We start from the raw sequence: 23,267 nt of genomic DNA on the forward strand, positions 1-23,267 counted from the left end.
CCTGTCTTACATCATCATGTTCCTGTATCATTTCTTTCTCGTTTGACAGATTTTTAACTGTCAGCCTAACATGCATCAGAGGTTGAAGTGTATTATCATAATGCAGTGCACTGTGGGTAATCCCATGCAAATTGTTCTGTGGAGAGTCATGATAAATTATGTTCTTAAAAAAAAAAAAAAAAAGGCAGGAAAACAAAGGCTTTTTTAACTGTTTGTTCTTTGGATTTCAGAGCAGCTGCCAAAGGCACAGTGTTAAGCCAGTTGTTTGACACTCAGCACCATGTGCAGTGATGTTCCTCTTCACAGGACACTGATAAAGGGATGGAGTTGTGTACTGCAATGGGTTTTTTATGTATGTGTGTCTGATGTTTAGTTTTAAAACATTTCCAGCTTGTCAAAGGAAAAATCAGAGTGGCACAGCAAAAAGAAATGCCTTTTGCCACTTTTTCTAATTCCATTGTACAAACATCTATAGGAAACATGAGGTTTTATGAACTTAAAGGGCACCAGATGCCCCTTCGAAGTGGCAGATCTGATCATGTATAGTGTTGTTTTTATATCTTCATTTTCTTTTGTTCTCTGTTATAAAGGTCATTTGCTTGGAAACTGGCTGCTTTGTTCTTCTGAAATATCGGTATACTTCCCCAAACTAAAGCAGTAACCCTCCTTTTGGACAGAACACTTGATTGTAGTAGAAATGATTGCAGTGTCACAAACAGAGGATTATCATTTTCAGTAGAAATCATAAAAACAGGTTGAAAAGGACTCCTAAGAAAAAGGCACCTTGTTCTTATGCAAATTTTCTCAGGTGATACAGCTGCAAGATGAGAAATCCTGAAAGCCTCCAGTCTGAAGTCAGTATCTTCTCTGCTGATAAAGGTTTGCGGCTTTGCTGTGAGTGGTCAGTAGGTTTTCAAAGGCTCGGAGACTCGTAGTTTAGTTTTACAAGGCCTTTATGCTTCTCACCTAATGCTCTAGGAGGTGAAGCATTTATCAGCTGCTATGCATTTGCTTCCTGTTGGTCTCCATCTCTGAAAAGCCAACATGGAAATATCCACAGCAGAACAAGAGGAAGTGTAAGCTGCTTTTGTGTGAGTCACGTCAGTTATCCCACTTGCTAGAGAGAGCTGCCTCCCCCTCACCCCAGCTCTGTCTCTCTGATCTTGTCTTCCTTTCTTCAGTCTGTTAGTTACAGGCTTCAAAGAGCTGATTTCTTTTTCTTTTTCTCTCCAAAAGCACAGTAAGTGGAGATGTTAAACTGAGTCCGTGCTGGTGGGATTACATAGGGGAAAGGCTTACAGGTGGCTGGCAAAAGTCTGCATCCAACTGCCAGCTCTAACTGATTCTTCTCCTTGGTAAATAAATTCAAATATCTAAAATCATTTGCATGTTGCTGGTCGGTTCCTCATGAACAAGCACCACAGGTTCACCTCTCCTGTAATAAAGTAGAAGCTTCTGGTTTGATCTAGTTTTGTTGTCCTTTTAATATATTTTCCAGTCAAATTTAAGTTACAAATATCTATCAGCATTCTTAGTGGTTGTCAGTTTACTTTGGTACCGTGGACATAGGGTTGTTGATAAAAAGAGCCTTTTTTTTTTTGACTTTGTGGACCTGTAAACCCTGGTTAGCAGTTGGTGGCAGCTGCTTCACCTGAGAGAACTTTCCCGATGTTTGATTTCTGACTGTGGAGACTGCATTCCCAGGACTCATTGTAGGATGTCCCTCCTAACCCAGCCTCGTAATGACATGATCAGTGACTTTGCCCTTAGGCTGTCTAGTGAAATCTCCCTTTGACTATGTTTTCTCATGTACTCTTTAACTCTTTATATGATATTATTGTATTACGTGTTCATTATATGAACCTGTATTAAATCAAAGCAGACATCAAAGAGAGTCCTGCAGCACCTTTGCCTGAATTACCCTTGGTGTTATCAGCCATTCTCTAGGTGGCTAGTACAGGGTATTTAGAAGAAAGAGAAAAAAGAAGCAGTCACATTTTCGCTGTTGTTGTCCATTTTTCTCTCAAATGACACAAGCTGCAAGAAGGGTCCTGTGGCAGAATGATTATACTAACATCTGTAAGAAAACAGCCACAAGCTCCTGCTTGTACTCCCATCCTTCAGCTTCAAAGGGAGCAGTTACCAGACTGGGGAAAACCCTCTCCTACGAAATGTCTCTATCCTCTCTGGTCTGAGCTGGGCATAGATGCTTTCTGTGCTTTCCCATGTGACTTTGGCTTGGAATATCAATGACTCCTTTGTTGTTTTAGAAGTGCTAATACAATAAATTGTGGAATCATAGTTACTTCCTGTTGCTGATCCTGAGGTTGCATGGAGTGACAGGTGGGGAAGCCAGCTTTGATGGTGTTTGCTGAAGATGACCAAAGAGAATATGTGATACGAAAGAAAGAAATTAGCCTGGGGGGAGCCATTTATAATTTAGGAAAAAAGTCTCAGCTCTTGAGTCGTATCAGCATAAGAGGATGGACATACAGTTAGAGTAATGGAAATTGAAGTGAGAGAGGAAGGTGCAGAGCTGTAGACAGGCCTGTGTCCTTACCTCTCATCTGTGGATCTTGGTCTGAGGACCTATCTGAAGTAAGTTTTTAAGGAGACCAACACACAGAGGGTCTCAGGATAATCCCTTCTGAATATGTGCATGTAGTTATTCCACCATGGAAGCTGGCATGTGGTATGTGATGTGGGCTGGGCAAGAAAACCATGACCAGGTGGAAGCTCTGCTCTGAGGCCATTGGCAAAAGGGAATGAGTGTGGAGAGCAGGCTTGGACCTGGAAGAAAGTAGCATGCTTCAAGGCATGATCAAAAGGTTCTGGGAAAAAGTATGGGACCCTCAGGACTGGAATAACAGGAGATTGTGTAGGCTGAGAGTTAGCTGAATTCTGGGGTTATTTGTGCTGCCTTGGAGCCACAAGTATGTTGGCAGAGCTGGTAGGCTGCCAGCATGGGAACAGAGCAGGATGCTGTGGGACCACGCTGGCTGGTTTACACACAAAGACAATGCTGGCAAGTTGTCTGCTGTGTTATTTTATATTTGACTAAGATTACAACTCACAGAATCAGGTGAAGCCCAGGTTTTCTTCCTGTAAGAGTTGTAAAGAACCTAAGGAGCAAAGGATTTGAACTACTAAAAAGGAATCATTAAAAATGGCCAGTAAACTTGATAGATAACTGTCTTAACATGTTTAACAAGGTACTATGATTCCTTATGTTTAAAAACTTACGCCATGGCATGAGAGAACCACCAATAACGGAACCACAGGCACTGGGGTAACACAGGAGTAAGGAAACCCAGTGAGTGAAAGTATTAATAGTCAATTGATAATATGGTGGATTATTTTTGAAAGAGGTACAGCAGTTAGAGGACTAAGGAGGAATGGTATATAAAGTTTTACCCATGGCTTTCAAGGGTGAACCAAGAGTAATTCTTATGCAGGTTGAGTTGCTGGGCATCCAAGATGAGTCAGAGCTGATAAAAAGATAGCCTTCTGTGAAAAAAGGCAACAAGAGATGTTGGGTGTAACGGAGTGAGATGCAAAAGAGCTGTTTGTATAGTCATAAACCTATTTAAAAGGCTGGAGAAAGTAGGTAGAGTACATAAGGCATCCTTGGGATGGAAAGAAATTGATGGTAAAGTGACGCGAGCTACTGCTCAGTGGTTTGGTGCTGGTCAATATTTATAGTTTTAATGACTGGAGGGCATGGAGAACAGTAAGACAACACGTACTGTTTGCATCTGAAACAAATTATATTGTGAGAAGGAGGACTGAAAGATTTTTGGAACTAGAATAGAAAATGAAGCATGGGCAGTGGCAGGGTAAAGCATGTTTGAAGGAATAGTTTAAAGCATTCAGACACATGGTAGGGCTCTGAATTAGCTCTAACCATTGAGGAAAACATAAGTAGCTATTATAAAGACAATTTGATAAAGATGTCTGTGCCATGTGCAGCAGCAGCAATAAAGAAAGAAGTGAATAAGATTGCTTGCATGTGTGAAGAAAGAAGTAGACTTGGAAGATGTTATAATATCCTTGTAGATGTGAATGATAACACCTCCTGTGGAGTACTGTGTTTGTTATGGGTCATTTCTTTTGCAAGAGACAAAGAGGGGCTAGAGGGAGCAGATGAAAGTGTTTAGTGGCCTGAAAGGCAGCTTCAATATAGGGAAAGCATTAGGGATGCTAGAGCTCCTGAGTTATAAAGAGAAGGAATAAAGCGTGGCAGTGCAGAGTGCATCAGGGTGCAGTAGTAACACTAAGCGCTGTACTGGGAGAGGCTTTGCAGGGAGTGGATGCTTGGCAGCAGCATAGCAGGAAGCAGGGCTCACCACCCTGTTGGATTCTCCTCTATGTAACATTGCTGCCAGGCCAAGAGAGAGTTTCACTGGTCTGCTCGTCCCCATGATGCGCTAATGCGGGAGCAGAATGATGGAGATGATGTGGGACGGAGTGTTATCAGGCTGGAGCAACAGGGGCAATGTCTGCGTCATGCTGTGTTGGTGTCTGGCTAAAATTTACTCTAATACTTCAGTCCCTGTGTTGGTGCAAAAGTGAGAGGTACCATGATCCCCGGGGTCTCATTTTGGATGGGGAATAAAAGCAAACTAGCTTTGCTATGTTATTTTGGTCAATACATATTTTCATCACCTCTGTGATGGAAAGAATAGCACGTATTTTATCTGGGTGAGAGGGAAAGACTGCAAGGTTTCCTCCATTGCAGTTTATAGCACAGTGAATTTTAAGATACAAACTACTTTGGAAGTTCCCAGTATTGTTAATTTAAATCCTTTAAAGCCACACAGAAAAATAGCAAGGTGTTGTGTAATGTAATACAAGGCTATGTGGCCATTTCGTGAAATTAAGATGCAACAATTGATTCTTTATGTGACACATAATTAACCTGTGGATCCCCATAGTGGATGGCATTATGAAGACAAATACCTTATTAAGAATGTTTAAAGAGGGTTAGACATTTTGTGAGCAGCATCTGCATTTACATTAGGCAGAATAAAGTTGTAAGTAGCACAAATCCTTTTGTTCCAAGGCATGTGGTGATCACCAGTCAGGATTAGAAAATGATTTTATACCCATGGTGAGATATGGCTAAACTGGGTAAATTCATAGCTGAAAATAAGGCTTGGGTGGACCAAGAGTTTTCCGTTCACTTTTCTGTTCACTGAAGTTATTTATACAGGCAAACTTTTAAGTGGAAGTAGACAGAGGAAAAATGATCCAGGGATTAGGCTGCCAATTTAGGACTTCCAAAATTTCAGCTTCTTGCTTTCCCAGACTGCTTTTAAGAGCTAATTCATTTGACACAGATTCTGAGACATACTTAGAGGCCCACCTCACACTTAATCTCCAGATACCTCAGGCCATAACCTGTCTGTGACTTGCTCCAGATTCCAAAGTGTTCAGATAGCAGGAAAAAGTATGTCTGTGAGAGAAAGTAACGGGTAGACTCCTGACAAATTTTCAAGTCACCATCAGATGTGATGATACCAGTTTACCTGTTACAAATACTGGGAGCATGGAGAAGAGAGGTGCTTTCTTGAATAAAGCACTCAATTGTTACCAATGTAATTGTCACTTTTTCCTCACACTGCCCCAGAATCCCTGTGTGACTTTGAACAGTTCCCTAGTTCTGTTCCCTGTCTGCCAATAGGAGGCTTAAGTATCCTGGAGCAGCATTTTTTTTCCGTTAGGAATTAGCATGTTGGGTTTGCGGTTTTTTTGTTTCTTTGTTCATTTTTAATAAATAATAATAATAAAAAAACAGTGCCCATGGTTTTTGTTAGCTCTGCTATCAAAAGCTTGCACTCTGGACTGTCACATCCAAAAGACTTCTCTTCCTCGGATGGTGCAGGCAGGCTTCTCCTCCCCAAAACTGTCTGCAGTCCTTAGATCAGAACCTGGGACACTCCTGTCACTCTGAAACCATGCAGATTCTTCCAAAGTGCTCGGTTCTGGCCTGGCATTATCATTCATTCAGGCTCTTTAGTTCTGTTTGAAAAGACATTGGGGTGAAGTGGAAGATTGCTCAATGTCTGCAAAGAGAGGAATAATCTGTTCATGATAGGTCCAGGTCAATCCAGAGGCTAAAAATAGGTCCCTAATGTTCCACATGGTAATGAAAGTGACAGAAACCCATTGTACTGCTCAACTTTAGTGGAAAGCAAGAACTCTAAAGAACAGCATCTTCCTATATGCCTTGTCTGTGTAGGGGGAAATATCCTCATTCCTCTTTCTCTTTTTGTTCATCTTTTTTTCTTGACGTGACCACCCTTCACAATTACGGCCCACATGAAAAGAAAGTGTATTCCTGGGAAGGGAGAGAAGGGTAGAGGAAAAGGACAAGGAAGACAGCTGTGGAAATACTGTTAGGGAAATATGTGGAGATGGGGATGTCAGACTAATAGCTTGTCAGCACAGTGGAAAGGAGGAGGAAACCCTTCCCCACAATAGACCTGAAGAATAATTCATCATCTAAGTAACTGTTTTGCTGGCCACAAGTTTTTGTCTGCTAAATCCCCCGTTCTTTTATGAGCAGGTTGTTCAGGACTCTTTCTCCATCAGATCAGAGGGAGAAGGTATGTCATCTTCCCAGTTGTCTCTTAAACAGTGTTGCCTGTAACATGCATATCTTTAACCAGGGAAAGAGTCCATTTGAATGATTAAAACAATAAACACTTCTTTGCTTCTATACACAAGAGGTTTGCTCAGCCAAAATACCAGCTGAGTTCAGCAGAAGTTTTGTGAGGGGATTCGAAGCAAGCCAGCTCTTGCTTCCTTGCTATGTGGCCAAAGTACCAGATGAAATGAGGACAGACATTCAGAGCAGGGCACACCTCTCCAAGGGTGAGAAGGGGGTAGAGGTTTCCATTAGCTTTCTTCTTGTCATCATTCCTCTATATCAGCATCCATTGACCTCAACACCCCCTCCTTCTTTCTCATCCTTTTATGTTTCCGTCCTTTTATCTTCTGTCTTTCCAGTCCCTCTCATCTTTCTTTCTAAAAATTCTTGCTAGCCTGTTGTGTCTTTTTTTCATGCATCTTCAGCCTTTTCTGCTTGCTTAATCCTTGTGAAATCTTTTAGCCCAAATTCCCACCCCTCCACTTCATCTGTTCTGCGTGCCATACAAGGGATGGGATCTCTGGGGCACAAGAAAACCTGTTTTATTCCCTACTGTCCTAGTTGTCTAAATAGCCAGTTCCCCAGCATGTGTCTGAATACTTTCAGTCACAGGTTGAAAGGAGAGTAACCTTCAGGGTTGGCCCAAGCTAAAATTAAGGCTGCAGACACCAGGCACCAAATGTTTCATTCAGCTCTCTGGTTTGTCCTCTAGAGCCTCCAAATGATTTCTATTAGTATTCTGAAGGAGAGTTCACTGATGGAATTAGTGAGAAACCAGACTGTCGATTTATTTATACCCAGCCTTAGGGCATAACCATTGTGCATGTGTAAAGCTACTGCGATGCAGGGAATATTTTGTGTGTATGTATATGTATTGACTGGAAGTGAGGTTGCAGGGAAAAGCTGTTGCCCCAAGGATTGAACAGTGACCAAAAGTGGGAGAGGCCGCTGAAGTGACTGTGCTGCATTGCTAAAGATCCCTCCTAGGAAACAATTGATCCCTCTGAAATCTTCTGTCTACTAGTGTTTATTAGTATCTCCCAACTATAATTTTACTGTAGCTCTAGTTACCCTTCTGGAGAAATTTCTAATTTAACTTCTGAAGTCCTTCCATCTCCTTCAATAATATCTGTGTTATGAAACTATTGCTGCCTTTGGCTGCAAGAGTATTTAAAGCATATGAGTTAATGAATAACAAAGTTTTTCCACTGCACTGTCATTTAGCCTGCAAAGTATTTTGAGGGCAAGTTGGGAGATATCGGAAACATTTGGTTGCAGATATTTATTTAGTGCGTCAGTGCTGAGTGTTAATGAACTGTTTTTCCAGTATGATTTGATCAATTTTGTTTAGGAAAATCTGTTTTGACAAAGTGGTGGCCAAATGCTAAGTCAAGAAATAGCTTTTTTTCTTGCTTTCCAGTTTCTTACTACAGTGAAAGTGCCAATTAAAAGATGCAGGTGAGTATCCTGCTGTCCCAGCAGTTATGCTAGCATCAGTTTTGGCAGAGAAGGCAAGAAATTAGTTTAATGAGACCAAGTGTTAATAGACTAAGTGTCTGTTTCATACATCTGATTGGCTAAGTTGTCTACCTCTGGAATTTGTTTCTTCCTATGAAAATAAATATATCCAAATCTTGGACGGTTACTAGGCATCACCTCTTCCCGTGCTGTCTGTTGCAATATGCAAATGTGAAAAGGAATTAGGAAAAGTTGTTTAGCTCCATTATTCTCTGTAATAGCCAGGAAAAAATTGACCTGTTATCCCTTAACCTGATGCCTGCAAAAGACTGCAGGACAGAGCCCATGGGACCAATTTGTATTGTGCAGTGGAGTGTGATGCATCAAGCTGATGCTGGTCCAAACTGGTGCTTTCATGTTACAGAGAGCAGAAACTGTGTGGAGATGTGAGCTATCATTGAAGCAGGATGGTTTTGTTAGCATGTTTCTGAGGCTGGACTAATTAGGACTGATGAGCTTGTCCGCAGCTTTCTGGTGCAAAGATAGTGTTTCCTGCTTCAGAATTTGTTTAGATTCTGCTGGCTTGGAAGATTTGCACCATGCTCCACTGCTCACATAGAGATGTCCGAAGGAGGACAGAGCTGTAAAGCATTGTGCTAGAGAAAAAGACAGGGTCACTCAGAGTCCAAGCTGGCAGGACACTGCAGGGGAGCTGCTGTCAGGCAAAGCATCTTCATCCTGTACAGCTGTGGCAAATGGACCATATACCATCACTACATGTCAAAACATGACAGCTTCACTGCCGTGGAGGTGTTCTTCCTACCAGCTTCTTAACCAAACCATGGTGCATCACTTGTACTGTTCTGTGGTTCTTTCTCGCATTTCTTGTAGCATATTTTCACAATTCTGAGTTGTAAGCACAATCTCAATTTTTTTACAACTGTATGTGCTGCACAGATATAAGGGAAATGCCTGGAGACCAGGCATCCCTTTCAGCAATGCAAGTGGGACAGATTGCTAACCGCTACACTAGCTCTTGGCATCACTGGCAGATGCCATCAGTAACATTAGTTTGCTATGTCGGTCCTGTCAACAGCTTCAGTTTAGCAGTAGTCATGCTATGCGCTTCCAGCTCCACCCTCTGCTATGAGCTGAGGAGGGAAGAAGGAGAGGGAGAAAATTATCCGAGTTAAAAAAGAAAAGTCTGCCTGTGTTTGAAGCGAATAAAGTATGTTAACAAGGAATTCTCTAGCTGAGGTTTCCAGCTGCTAGTCCTGAGCTGTCTGGTACCAAAGCAATACGGGTCCGTCGTACAGCAGCTAACTTCAGTGCATAAGCCATTACTGTCTGAGGCTTCTGAGGTATATTATAGTTTTATTATTATTATTTCTCTGCTCATAGTTTCTTAAGGCCTCTTCATATCCTGAATAAAGCTCCAGGGAATCATAAAGCCACTGGCTGAATTTTAGCACAGTCACTATTCGCACCTCCTGGATTGATAGGTATTTAGGATGTTGTCATGATCTTGGAAGCCAGACCCTGAGGTGCACCCCAGGGAAAGCCATGAGACGCTCTTTGTATTCTTTGCCCCTGAGAAAAGAACTCTTTTGCTGTTGAAATGACATATTTTTGCTCAGAAATGTCACCACTTCTGCCTGCTGATTGTAACTGCCACACTAAAATACCTTAAGTCTTTTAAAGTAAAATAATAAAACATTTAGGAATCTATGCAGAGCTGCTAAGCACTCTCATCATTTTGCGTTAATGACCATTGGTTCCCATAAGCCTCTCCCTCTGTTGTCTTACTGTTATTAATTATTGCTATAGTTCATTGTACCTGGATCTTGCTTGGCAAAGCTTGCAGTGGAGGCGCATAGTACAGAGAGAAGAAATAGTGCCAGAGATTTGCCCACTGTGATAAAAATATGTAAGAGACAGTTCTGAGAGCAGAAACCAGTTCTCCAGAGACCCTAGACCCTGCCTAGAAGTGAGGCTATGTGTTCTCAGATTGTCTGTGTGCTCTTCTGTGCTTACCTGGTTGTCTGACCACCCAGTATATGTTTGCATTCTGTATAATTTTCTGCTGTTCGTGTTCGTCATCATAATTACAGATTCACGCCTTGCTCACAGGGTCTCAGGAAACGAGATCGCAATATTTTTACTATGGGAAAATATATTAGTTATCAGATAGGGTATTTGTAATGCCAGATGATATTTGCATGTACTGGATCTGCTAGAGATGAATTGGTAGTTTGTCCTCTAGCAAAAATGCACTAAAAAAGCTTTATAAGAGAGCTGGAGAAGTTTATGTGAGAAATCTCTTCTTTCTTCCATCCACCTGTGTGTTTTTGGCTCAGAAATATGATTTCAGCTAGACAGACCCAAGGATCCCAAAGCACTTTATAAATGCAACAACTTTATAGTTATAATCTCAACATGAGATCAGAGCTCAGCCTCCTGTCATTACAGACATGCACAGTTTCATTACCTGTAAGATATCCACTAGCAAACATCTAGTAGAGAGTCAAATGCAGGCCATGCTGGCATGGAGCTCACACTGTGCTAGTTTCAGGACCGTGAGCTGCTGAGGAAGCAGCATTGGAAATGGAGCTGGAGCTCTCATCAGAAGTTTGGCTGCAGAGATGTTTCAGGCTGCAAAAGTGCATAGGGTGGGTATTGGTAGAGGCAGCAATTGATTCAACCCCTGATGTATTAGCATTAAAGACATATGATGTGGTCACTAGATGCTAAAAACGAGGGATTTCTCAGTTTCTTAGTTTCTTTTTAGTATATGTGAACTTTATCTTTCTCCTGCCCTCTCACTGCTTGCATGAAACTGCCATCGATTACATTGACTTCCTGCTATGCAGGCCCTTGGTGTGTTCCTTCTTTGCTACGTCTTTATTTTATTTTTTTAATTAGTGGGGGGAAAAAGAAACAAAACCAGATGCAAACTGTTCATCATCCAAGTGAGGATCCACAGCTTGGAGGAGTCCTCCATTGAAAGATGGTGTTGATAATCTTTGCTTGTCTCTGCTACAGAGACATCAGCTTTTAACAGAGATTCCTTAGAGGTGTGTGTTATTTTGCAATTACTTTGCAATTGATTTCCTTAAAAAACAATTCATAACTTGTTAAGGATCTCTTCCCCGTTTCTTCGCCCTCCCCATTTCCTTTTTCATCTTTGCCACTGCCCAGTGTTTACAATTATGGGACCTGGTTTTTTCCCCATTGCTCAGGAGATGACTTGTCCGCAGAGAGAAAATAAAAATGAGTCCTAATGATTTGTAAAAGTGGATTTACAATTAGATCCTTCTGGGGTCTAATTCTGACAAGGCTACTTCTGCAGATGTAGTCGAGGTAGCTAAACTGTTTGCCTCTGTTTCCCCATTTGTAAGGAAGAGGCTATTTTACAATAGCTTCTGTAGACCAAGTGCTGTCAGTCAATCTACAAATGAATCTAGAGGGGAAATTTCCATATGTGGCAAATGTGATTCAGAATGGAAGGAGGAACTTCTGCAAAACAAATTTGATCCTTTCTAGATACTTGTGAAATGTACCTGGAAAGGGTACTCAGCACAAAACTTTCTCCCTGTCTTCATCAGGGCCTGCAGCTGGGAACTCAAGAGCTGGAGGAAATGGGAAGCAAGTTTTGCCTTGGTTTGCTCATTCTGCACCTCAAATCCTTGCCCTGCAGCAAGAAGGTGATGGCTCAGGCAGCACTCCTGCTAGATCTGGATGAGGAGATAACAGACCGAGCACAAAGGTCAGTGATAGTAATATTCCAAGGGTTCTCCTGTGGGAGTCAAATTGGTGGGGATATGTTTTGGGTTTAAATCTGCACAGATGGACTCCTTATGGCTGAGATTTGCATATTGGGAACTGGGCTGTATTGAGAGTAATAGGAAATGAAGATACAATTGACTCCTAAAGAAACTACTAAAATAGTGGTTCCATGCCCTGCAGCCTTCCACGTGGTTAAAAAGGTGAAAGAAAAGAACCTGATATCTGTTTTCCAGTGAATTTCCATTTCCCCATCAAAACTGATTACTGGAGCATAAGGGGATGGTACTGCCCCAGGAAAATGCCTCAGGAGAAAACATTTTTCTGCTTACTGGAGTGTCAGGTGGTGGTCAGTCCATCTCAGATCCTCCACGCAGAGGATCTCTTACAAGGAAGACATTCTTTAAGGAGCTGCAGGGTAGGGAACAAATACTGCAAATTAGGAAAGGACTTTGATAGGATGATTTAGAAACTGTAGGCCTGATTCTGCAAGGATGCGCATAATTGTCCTGCAGACATAGAGAGCAAAGATTTGTGACTTTTTGATGCACAGGAAGTCGTCATGATCCCACTCAAAGTTATTTATTTGCTTTCTATATTCAGTGGAAGGATGTATTTAAGTGAGGTTGCCCCATTATAAATATAAGGGGTATTTGACCTGGATAAGTGTCAGAGCATAGGACTCTTCAGCTTGAATCTGTGGTGAAGCAGAAATATATATATTCCTTCTAGGCCACCATCCCTTGTTGGTGCAATGTGCAAGCACATATGCTTGTGATAATGTTTTTCTAAGACAAATGGAGAAAGAAAACTTAGTGATGTGATATGATTTGAAGCTCCCCAATGGCTTTGTCATCAAAGAGTTCTCTCAGCTTCATCAATGAAAAGCAAGTTTTCCACTTGCAGAAATGCCCCCATAATTTATAGCAGGCTTCCAGTCTTCCCCCTGCAGGAATACTTAACCGACATTACCACCACCTGTTCCCCATGCCAAAAACCATTCTTACAAGCTTGTTTGCAGCTTTTAATGTTTATGAGGAACAATGAAAAGAGAGGGCTGAAACGTAGAGACATTCTTTGGATTAGCTGTGCTCACTTGTACATGTGAACATATAAATGAAGTGATTAAGGCGTATGCTAAACACCATCCATGTTGTGGACAGCCATCCAACAAATCACTGCTATGTCGTTAGAGAAAACTACTGGAGCCTGGCTAGGCGGATGGTTTTGAGATATAAATCAAACTCACAGTTTTGAACTGGGGCTGGAAGGGCCTTTGCATGACAATAACTTAAGGGAAGAAAAACATCGAACCCTGACTAGTCTCAGACACTGATAAAAAGCCATCTGCTCACAGTAACTCAGTGAGCATTTCCCTGATCTTTATCGTCTTCTGTTACTTTTCATTTAGTTAGTTTTATATTAATGGGAATTCATTCCATTTTCCCAATATTGTGCGGTAGTTGATCAGTACCCAAATAAAAAGCTGTCTAATTACAAATAATTTTTAAGATGCTAACAAAAGTAAGTTTCCTTCTTTGTAAAACTCCCATATGGTTCCAAATGTGTCCATAGTAGCTCAAAGCAAAGCTTTCTACCCCTTCAAGTCTGCCCAGCATTAGCGAGTACCTCCATGGCATCCAGGGATGCAATGTCACTGCTAAAAGGCAATACGACAGTTACTTGTTCATTTTCACTCAACTGGGTATAATTGCAGGTTTGTGGAATTTTACTAGCTTAGGTGCAATGTGTTCCTATTTGTAGACCAGGTAAACAGCTGAATTGTTTAATCCCACCTAGATATGTCATATTGAAGGAGCTCGTTTCAGAAGGTCAGGCGAAGGCAGATGCAGGGACCAAAGGGCTTGCTAGCATATTCTTTCTTAAAAATTAATAATTCATAAGAAATGATTGTGCAGTGTGTTGATTCTGAGTCAGAAAATTAATACTTTGCTCCTGCGTTTCTGTGAGTCTCGCCATGAGAATTGCATGATTTGATTTCAGTGGGAATAGGAGGTCTACTGAAACCAATGGAAGAATGCAGAATACAGAGAGCACACTGATACTGGGCAGGAGGGCAGCTGTTTCTACATGAATACATTTCTCTGGAGGAAGCTGAGGGGTACCTACATCAATGGAAATTATACTCTGCTGCTTCCTAGACTAGACCCATCTTCATGGGTTTAAGGAGAGTGAAATGTTTGTAGTTTAAAACTAGCTTTGTCATCTTTGGCGGTTACTGCAAAAATGCACAGCATCCTTGAATGCTTTCTGTACTCTCTGCTTCTGAAAGCATGAGAAGGTGTGAATGAAAATACCCCAGTTTTTGTGTGCCTTTGCCAAAGCAGAGTCAGACCTGGGATCCTTCAGGTGTACACAGGAAAAGCCTGGGCTGTTACCTTATGCGGTTTTTTTCTTACATGGATTACATAGCAGCGGTGGCTTTAAACACCTTGCAGGCTATCCCTGTTCCAGAAGTCTGCACTGTCCTGGTCCCAGGAAATAATATGCAAGATAGATATGTAAGTGGGAAGCAATGGCTCTTTTCTGGGAAAACAATCTAATGCATCTCCTAAATACGTGTTTCTGAGTGCCCATCTCTGTCATACTCTGGCAACAGAACAAGGCATGGAACAAGGAGTTAATCCAGCACTGGATATAGCTGACTCCCAGATGAAAAGTCTCATTGCAAAGGTGCACAGATCAAAAGCTATGGAGCCAGAGGTCTCTTCTGTTGTGAAATCCCTGAAGTTCATGTCCTGCATTTGTCTCTTTGCCCTCGTGTCTGGTGTATGTGACATTGACTTGGCATCTCAGCATCTCTCTCCGACAGCAAACATTTTCACCTGTCAAGGTTTATAACTGTATGTGTCTTTTCATTTTCCTCTTCAGGCTGTCCCTGCTCTGGGTATTTTGCAGCCTTATTCTTCCCCACTGCTGTGATTGGAAGGAAGGAGTAGGCTGGACCTTGCCTGCTTCCCTGGAATAAACTATTGCTGTGCACTTCATATAGCTCTGTCAAAATCAGTGGTCAGTAAATTGGAGCAAGGTAACTGTCAGGGAAGTGACTGGTCAAATGGAGGTATTTTGTGTGAATGAGGGATTTCTCACACAAGATCAGGTCTATTGTGTTCTGTGTACTTTCTCCAATGGTTTGAAGACAGGTGGAAGAAACCTTTTCACAGACCCAACTAAGTACAGTTTGGTTATACAGGCAAGAATTCCTTCCTGTCCCCAGTTTACAGTCTGTCTTTCCCCTAAAGTGTGAACTGTAAATGAAGTAATTTACAAACATGAGTGGAGTAACTGTTGGAATAAGTTTGCAGCAGAGGCAGAATAGCAAAGTAGCTGAATCTGAGTAAAGGGAGGGGAGAGGGAGGAGCTGAACTTCCATCAGTGGGCTTAGTAGAACGGTAGAGTATTTCCCCTTAAACCAGTAAATCCTTGGACATCATGAAGTTGACCTAACAGCTCTGTGTTGCTGGTCCTCAACATGTCCATATGGCAGCTGTCTCACAAACATGGCAAAAGGTGGAGAAAGTATAAGATGCAGTAAACATGTAAGATAAATTAGAGCTACAGTGTGTGATAGTGAGGAAGAGGGGTTAAATTCATCCAGGTATTAGTCAGTCTCTTAATTAGCACCCTGTTCTCCTGGGACACTTCATATTCATGCTCACTTATCTAGGCATTATCACCCTCACATTGCAAAAAACCTAGTTAGGGCTTAGTTGTTTGTGGCTTTGCTTTTTGTAAGTGATATTTAGGTGTTTTTCTGCATCAAACAGCCCCTTTTCCACCAGTATTGACTAGGATTGGCCTTATGGATCCCTCTGCCAAGGTCAAAGTCCAGATATGTGGAGAATTTTCTGGGCTTTGCAGCCACCTTCAAAAAACAAAGCAATGTGTCAGGTGCTCCTACAGGCACTTTATTCTGCCCTCTCTCAAACTTGGTCTTATAAGCATGCTATTGCCATGCCCTTGGAAGAATCACTAATTTTGGGTTTCCAGCCTCCCACTGTGCCTTGCAGTCAATTCTGGCATTCAGAAGCTCTCTGCTGGGAAAATGAAATGCCAGCTTGTACTTCGGACATCATGTTTTTGATAATAGGTTTCATGCCTCATTTGCTGTAAAAGCAATTAGGTTTTAAGTCAATGCTGTCCAGGTAACTTCAAATTTGTCATGACCACAAAGAGGATGGGAAGTGACTGTTCACTTAAAGCAGGTTTCAGAGACAGAGAAAGCAAGAACAATCCCTCTCTATAGGTACCCTCCCCTTCTTGCTCGTGGTTTGAACTGATGGCACAATCCTTGATTTTCCTTTTCTCTGCCCTTTAGGTTGTGCTAGGAAATGTTTTGCATACACTGCAGCAGTTGTAGCCATTTGTTTGTGAGACACATCTTGTATATTGAGACAGGCTTTTGTGAGGTCATTATGCACTTTCTGCTGACTTAGATATTCTTCATCTCCTGTGTTTCTTCATCATTCCTTACCTTTCTTGAGCAGAGCCAAATCTCTCTCCACGCCATGTGGTAAATATGTCTAGCTCTGCTATTAATCAAAAGCAGAAAGCTTAATCACTGCTCTGGTCCTTTGACAAGATGTAATCTTTTCTGCTCAGTGTATGGAATCTAACTCTTCCATACACTGAGCAGAGTTAGATTGGTCAGCGTATGGATGGCAAATCCTAGAATTGACAAGAGGGACTTGCAGATCATTTAGAACTGTGCTTTCTCTTCTTCTATACCACCTTGATGGACCATTGTGATCCTGGGTAGTATTGAACAGTTGGATTTCCCACCTTTTCACTACAGTGCATGTTCCCCGATTATGGCTGTGCAAGTAATTCCATTCATCGTTTAAGGTATGTGGCCAAAACATGATTCTGATCAAACTAAAGTGAATCTGGGGAGATGAAGCAGACAAGAAAGAGAGAAGTTCAAACAACGAACTAATGCATATGGAGCAAAGTATTCTCACTTCATTTGGGGCATCTTTAGTACATCTTCGAGTAGCAGAAATGTAGTGTTATACTTGTGCACAGAGACAGGTTTGGGTCTTCCTGTACTTCTAGGTGAATGTGGATGTCATTCCTTGATGTTGTTTTGGGTTTGATTATATAAACTGGAACAAATATCAGCTGAAGGGTTTGAATGCAAGACAGTGCTTCACCCTGCAAAATACTCCATCACCTCACAGTTAGGGTGTACCAGCAGTTGTGACATCCAGTCCCCCAAGGCAGACTAAACAGTTGGACTCTGGGGAGTCCTCTGACATGTGGATGAAGATGAAAGTGTTCTTTTATCATTTAAAATCAGCAGGAATTATTTGACCATTTCGATTCAGATTTCTATTTGATTGAAGCTTCATTTTTCTTTAAGTAAAGATCTGATGCATTTTTAACCTTGATCATCTTGTATACATTAAATACCTTGTGGCAGCTTTCAGAAGAGGTTATTTATTGATTCTATTTTTTAGCTTAGTCACAGATTTTATTGCTGGTAAAGGAATTTGAAATTTCTACTGCTTTATAAGCATCTCTGGATGTGATATTTCTGTATTTGGATTCTGGAGAGAAAAGTGCTGCGGAAATGCATTTACCCGGGTAAGCCAAAACTACCATGTCACTTTGGTGATGCAGAGCACGAAGCAAAAGGAGTTTCTAATGTATTTTATGTAGCACTTGTGAGAGTGCAGTCTAACATTAACAGAATGTGACAGTTATGAGAGTAGCTGTAGCTGGGCTTTGGCTTTGGAGTGGTCTCATGTTCCTGTAGCCATTTAGGATCAGTTCAGGAAATGCCATAACTCCTGACTGTCTTATAACGCTCTCCAGTGCTCTTTTGCACCAATATTGCAAAAGAGTGTTACCTTCTTGCCACCCTGGGGTCTGAACTAAAGAATTGCTGCCTCTGCTACTGAGAGGAAAAACCCCTCAGGTTTAGTCTGGTTCTATAACAGGCTTTAGATCTTATTGTCACTATATGCCTTGATAATCATGTGTTCTAAATAAGAATCTGAACCTTCTTCCATCTACCCCTTCATCCTTCTTTTCCTGCACTCTTCAGCATCTCTTCTTTGTTACTTCAAGAATGCAAGCCCAGTGAATTCTTTGGAGGGAGATTCAGCCAAGCAATGCAGCCTGTAATGAATATATTTGGTATTCAGAAGGTTTTCATGTAGCTGTTCATAGGTGAGCCACTGTAATTCAGCAACTTTTCATTAACACTTTCTGGAGCTGTCCCTATTTTCCCTCTATTGCTTTTATTATTACGAAATATCTTGGGAGCTGCACAGCTTCTGTTGTTTGTTATCAAATGCCAGCCTCAGCTAAGACAGGCTGGGTACAATTATTCATGTTTATTTCAGAGGTAATTAATTTATCATTTAATAGCTAATAATAGCAATTTCAATAGCAGCTGAAAGGAAGGAGAGGGAAAGAGCAAAATGGAAGAGAGAGATCACAGAAGGAACTTCAAACATGCACAAACTGCTTGCTATCATATCTGTCTGAGATTATTCAAATTACCATACACGTACAGATCTGACTGGACTACAGATAATGAACTTGTATGTATCCAGAGAACAAATGGGCTCTGCATTGCCCTTTCTGGGAGGCATATTGCTATAGTACTGTCTGGTATTAGACATTTTCATATTGATTAGGAGCATCTGTATTTCGGTGCTGCAGTCCTTTTCCCTTAAGATCTAACTTGAAATATGAAAGCCACTGGGGCCCTTCACATGCTGGGATAGAAAAATAAAGCTGATTGCTATCAGGGGTTCTAAAGTGATTCCCATTTATGAAGTGTCCCCCAAAAGAATGCATTATGAGGGACATACACTTTCCTCTGAGTTGGTCTTTGTATAGACCAGGATAGTGCTGACACTGGAACAGAATAGATGGAGTTTTAATAAGAGGGTACAAAGGATGATGGGAGGACCATTCTGTTTAGACTATTGGTCATCTGGAATGCAGGCAGAGGTGTGATTTCAGACTGAACATGTCACAGTGCTGAAGAGGCAGGTTCAGGGGACCATATATATCCTTATATAGACTATATGTATACTGCAGCAGTAGCTGAAACACCAGTCGCATTAGATTTGGAGCTCTGGCAGAATAACAGGAGGAGACAACTTTGTCAATGAAACTTTATTGATGCTTTCTGTCCTTTACTTTCCGCTCTTCAATATTATTAAGGGGACATGGATGAACAAGGCATAAATGTGGTGGGAGTTCTTGCATCTTGGGGATGATGGGAACCATGGACCAAAGGATAAGGCTATTTCAGGGATCTTGGTGATCTACTGTTTCCTTGTGGAACTTTTCCAAATGGTGTTCCCAGATCCCCAAAAGACCTCTGAAAATCAAAAACCAGACAAATCTTTCATACCAATACATGCTACAGAATCTTCCTTCAGGCAGGAGCAGCAATGGAATGGGTGAGTAGGATGGTAGTTGGGCGAAATGCACTTCCAACCCTTTAGAAGAAAGCATGTTTTTGTGGAAATTGTATATTATCTGGATCAAACACTTCACTGTGGAATTCTCACGGTTTTTTTCCAGCGTTAGGGACCCAGATGTCCAAGCATCACAGAATTTAGAAGCAAACCAAAATGAATGTCAGTGGTCTGTGAGACTACAGAGAGCAAAATGTCTCCCCACCCATCAGTAGTATCAGAGCCTCATAGTCCTGCGCAGCAGTGGTGGTAGCAGTAGTTTAGGCATTTCCACTGTCTAAAGTAGATTTCATGTCATGGTTGAAATATAGGGCTAGAAGGAACTGAATCCTCTGTAAAACCACCAGTGGGATTCAGGTTTTTCACCAGGTCAGAAGTTTGTACCTGTATAAATTATTCAGATGATAGTAGCTAAGGAGAGCCAAATGGTTTTGATATAAGGACGCTCCTAGGTATATTGTGTCCCTATCCTTTCTCTGTAAAGGGAACAGAAAAGTAGAGATTTCTGCTTTTGAGGCAAATAGCATATTGCAAGTCCTTTTGGTCTGGTGCCCAGCCTGCAAATGGGAGTCTGACCAGCCTTCTCACACTGTGGTGATGGTGTAAAACTGCTGTCTAGGAGCACATCAAAAAAGTTAGCAAGACAAATGAGAGACTAAATGGTTAAATAATAGAGAAGGCAGAGAAATTAATAATTAAAGCGGTTGAGTTGCAGTAAAAGGAGCACATAGCCTGAAAGGAAAGCGGGTGGGCGAGTAAAGTGTCATGTTTGGAGGTGAAAGTTGGCACTTGAACAGCATTTTAAAGTACTCCAAAACCACCTCCACTGACATCTCAGTTGTATTGTATATTCTGTCAGAGGCTCCGGCTGTTCAGTGTATTGTGGCTGTGAGTCACACACAGACCCTGCCTCTTGCTGCTGTGCTAGATATTTTAAAGAAAGACATAGCAGAGGTATTGTGTGAGGTAAATATTTGCAGGTTGTTGTTTCAGGGCCCAGCACACATGTACCAATGTGAATGAGTGCTTATGCACAGAGGTACAAATGTGAAAGCCAGTCCCTATAGCCTCTGATAATTCATTGTGTTCTCTCAGAAACCGTAAGGATTTATTATGATGTATAGTTTAAACGTGATGTTGGCAAAAAGAACTTATGAGAATTAGGGTGGAGCTGAGACTAGAAGGATGTGAGGGGGCAGATCCACATGAAAGTAACATTTAGCCTATTTTTTGTCTGCAGAGCAGAAATGTACTCAGTCTTACAATCCCAGACCCAATTCCCAGGGATGTGAGAAAAGTTCACTTTCAAGTACAAGATAAAGACCCATTTCTTTTCAGCCCCATCATGTAGCACTTAGTAATGCAGCCCAGATAAGGGATCTTCTCTGGGAGAACTCTAAGACAGAGCCCTGTCACTTTCTTGTCACTGTCACAGTGCAACGTGAGAGGTGTGGGACTGATTCTGGCCTGGGACAGTGCAGATGAACCTGCGATGTAGTAGGAGAACTCAGTGTGCACATGGGGTTAGGGTGTTGGTAGAGGAGTGGGAAAAGATACTGAGATGCATTGACAGAACTCTATGGAGTGTTATAACTCTGAAAGAATTGGATTGGGATATAATGGCCAAAGCAATGAAAACCCCACCCCTGCTTCTTGTGATCTGTCCCAATGAAATTTTATGGCTTCCTTTTGCCCTCATGTCTGTGGGTAGATGCTGAGGGTTCAGGCACATGCCAGCGCAAGGGCTGCTGTGTGAGCAGGAGGGAGAGGCAGACTCAGAACAGTGTAAAGGGAAAGAAGATAAAGCATTCCCTTTCCATCTGTTTGGGGGTGTGCTCTCTATATCCACCCCTGCTCCATCTCTCATTCCTACTTCCATTTGTTCCTGTTAAAACTTAGGGGTTTTAAATGGAGGAAAATTTAATTTCTGGAAGGTTGGATTTCGTTTTTAAAGTTACGGTAGCATGCCTTATGGTTAGACTTTCAAATATATCTCTAACCATTTAAAAATACATAACCACCAGATTTATCTATGTCACATTATTCACCATTTAAACTATAATGGTTTCCTTTTAAGTGTTAACAGTTACTTACTACCTTAAATCCCTTTTTCAACATGAATTTGAGGATTTGGACTTAGAAGGCAGAATAAGCAATCGAAGCAGCTGAATGCCAGAAAAAGATTCTGCTATCAGGCCAGTATAATCAGAAATTAAGAATAAGGGGAAGAATAGAAAACATCTGTTCTCTATTTCTCTGACTACTCTGTTTGTTCTCTCTAGTCTACCCAAGTTTTTACATCGCACTCTGTACTTTAGAATTGTTTCTGAAGATGACATTTTATAGCATCCTCCAAAAAGCACCAGCATCTCATTAAAAGATAAAAGTCCAATGCAATTCAAAGAGAAAGCAAACACCCATTTCAAATAAGAAAAGAGTGTTTCATCTTCCATTGAACTGCAGGGGGCAGCCAAGAATTTGGGTAAAGTATTGCTACCTGGATTTATCTTGTCAGGCTTTGACTAGTATTAATTTTTTTGTTCTTGCACACAACTTGTGTTTTCATCTATGAATAAGTGAATCGTAAGAAGAGAGGATCCACTGTACTACATTAATGCAGTCAAGTGTCTTTTCTGACCGTGCTCAGCATTGGAGATTTCAAGGAGGGATGCAAGAAGTTGCCATAAGAGGACAATTACAGAATGCCCCTACCCTCTAGGGGAATGCCTTTGTATCTTCAGACAGTGATTTATTTATACCTGGAAACACAAGAATTTGTAGCCTTTCTCAATAATTATAATAACAATAATCCTCTCTAATGAAATGTTCCAGTGCTCTCATTTTCTATATAAGTGCCTAATGCTTTTTGAATCTTACACTGCTCCTGGCTGCACCCTGCCATCTCATGAGTTGTGTGTTTTGCAGAAAGAGAAAGTATTTCTTTTCATCAGCTGGTCTTTCACCTTTGCAAATACACCTTTGTCCTCTGCTGTAAGAGAGAATAATTGGGAATGCCCAAATTGTAAAAGTTATTTTGTAAACAACTATCATGTCCTTTCTCATGCATGTGGTCATGAAAGATGCTCAATTTTTTTAGTCTTCCTATGCCTCTAACTACTTTTACCACCTGCTTTGGAACACTGCTTATTTATGTGTTACCTTTTGAGATATAGGAAGACAAGAACTCAAGATGGTTTTATGAGGGAAACTGTAGCATTTGTTAAAGTATGTTCTGTAATATTTTCAGTGTTGTCCATGTGTTTTGGCATTGAGGTTTAGTACTTTCAAGAAGGATGGTAGGTTCCTGGATTACTCAGCTCTGTCCTGACCTACTTTGATGAATAGTATTTGAGAAACCATTTTATCTTTAAGCAATTATCTTGGAAGTTTACTGGCAACAAATGGAGGTGGTGAAGGAAACCAGATTCTCTCACGTGAAAGTACATGCCCGTAAGAAATAATGTCTCTCTTTAGTTCTTTTAGATTCCAGTGTTTTGTATCTGCCTTCAAGCCAGAGCTTAGAAGGGACCAAGTAGAAGAGACACAAAAGGATGAGGATTTGATGCTGGTAGTTTCTGTGTGGTACAGAAGCTGTAGATGGGAAGCAAAAGGGAGGGAAGCAAAAGATGGAGGGTTGCTGTAAGAGGTGGGTATGGAAGAGTAAGGGCAGGCCAAGACTTAAGCCCTCTCCCTGCCTTCCCCTGCCACTCATGGAAGTGATTCTCAATACCACAAAGAACCTGATGCCTTAGTTTCAGAAGCTCAGTATTAAAAAAAAAAAAAAGGATCAGGTGGAAATATAAATAATAGATTAAGCTGGAAAATTGGTTTAGGCACTTTGACAATGTCTCTGAGGTGCCTTTGCTCCTTTCAGGGAGGAACAGATTGGAGACATGAGATGTAGAAACATG

General features: G+C 41.3%; 1 protein-coding gene across 1 annotated transcript in view; it reads left to right on the plus strand.

Annotated features, from left to right (window-relative positions):
• The window catches only part of AGBL1 (ATP/GTP binding protein like 1), a 268,169-nt gene that overhangs the window by 170,161 nt on the left and 74,741 nt on the right, over window positions 1-23,267 (plus strand). The window contains exon 22 of the mRNA XM_030498061.1: window positions 11,716-11,876. Coding sequence (XP_030353921.1) covers window positions 11,716-11,876 — 161 coding nt within the window. The remainder of the gene's footprint in view (window positions 1-11,715; window positions 11,877-23,267) is intronic.

This window comes from Strigops habroptila, chromosome 9 (assembly GCF_004027225.2).
Source record: "Strigops habroptila isolate Jane chromosome 9, bStrHab1.2.pri, whole genome shotgun sequence".
Lineage (NCBI taxonomy): Eukaryota > Metazoa > Chordata > Aves > Psittaciformes > Psittacidae > Strigops > Strigops habroptila.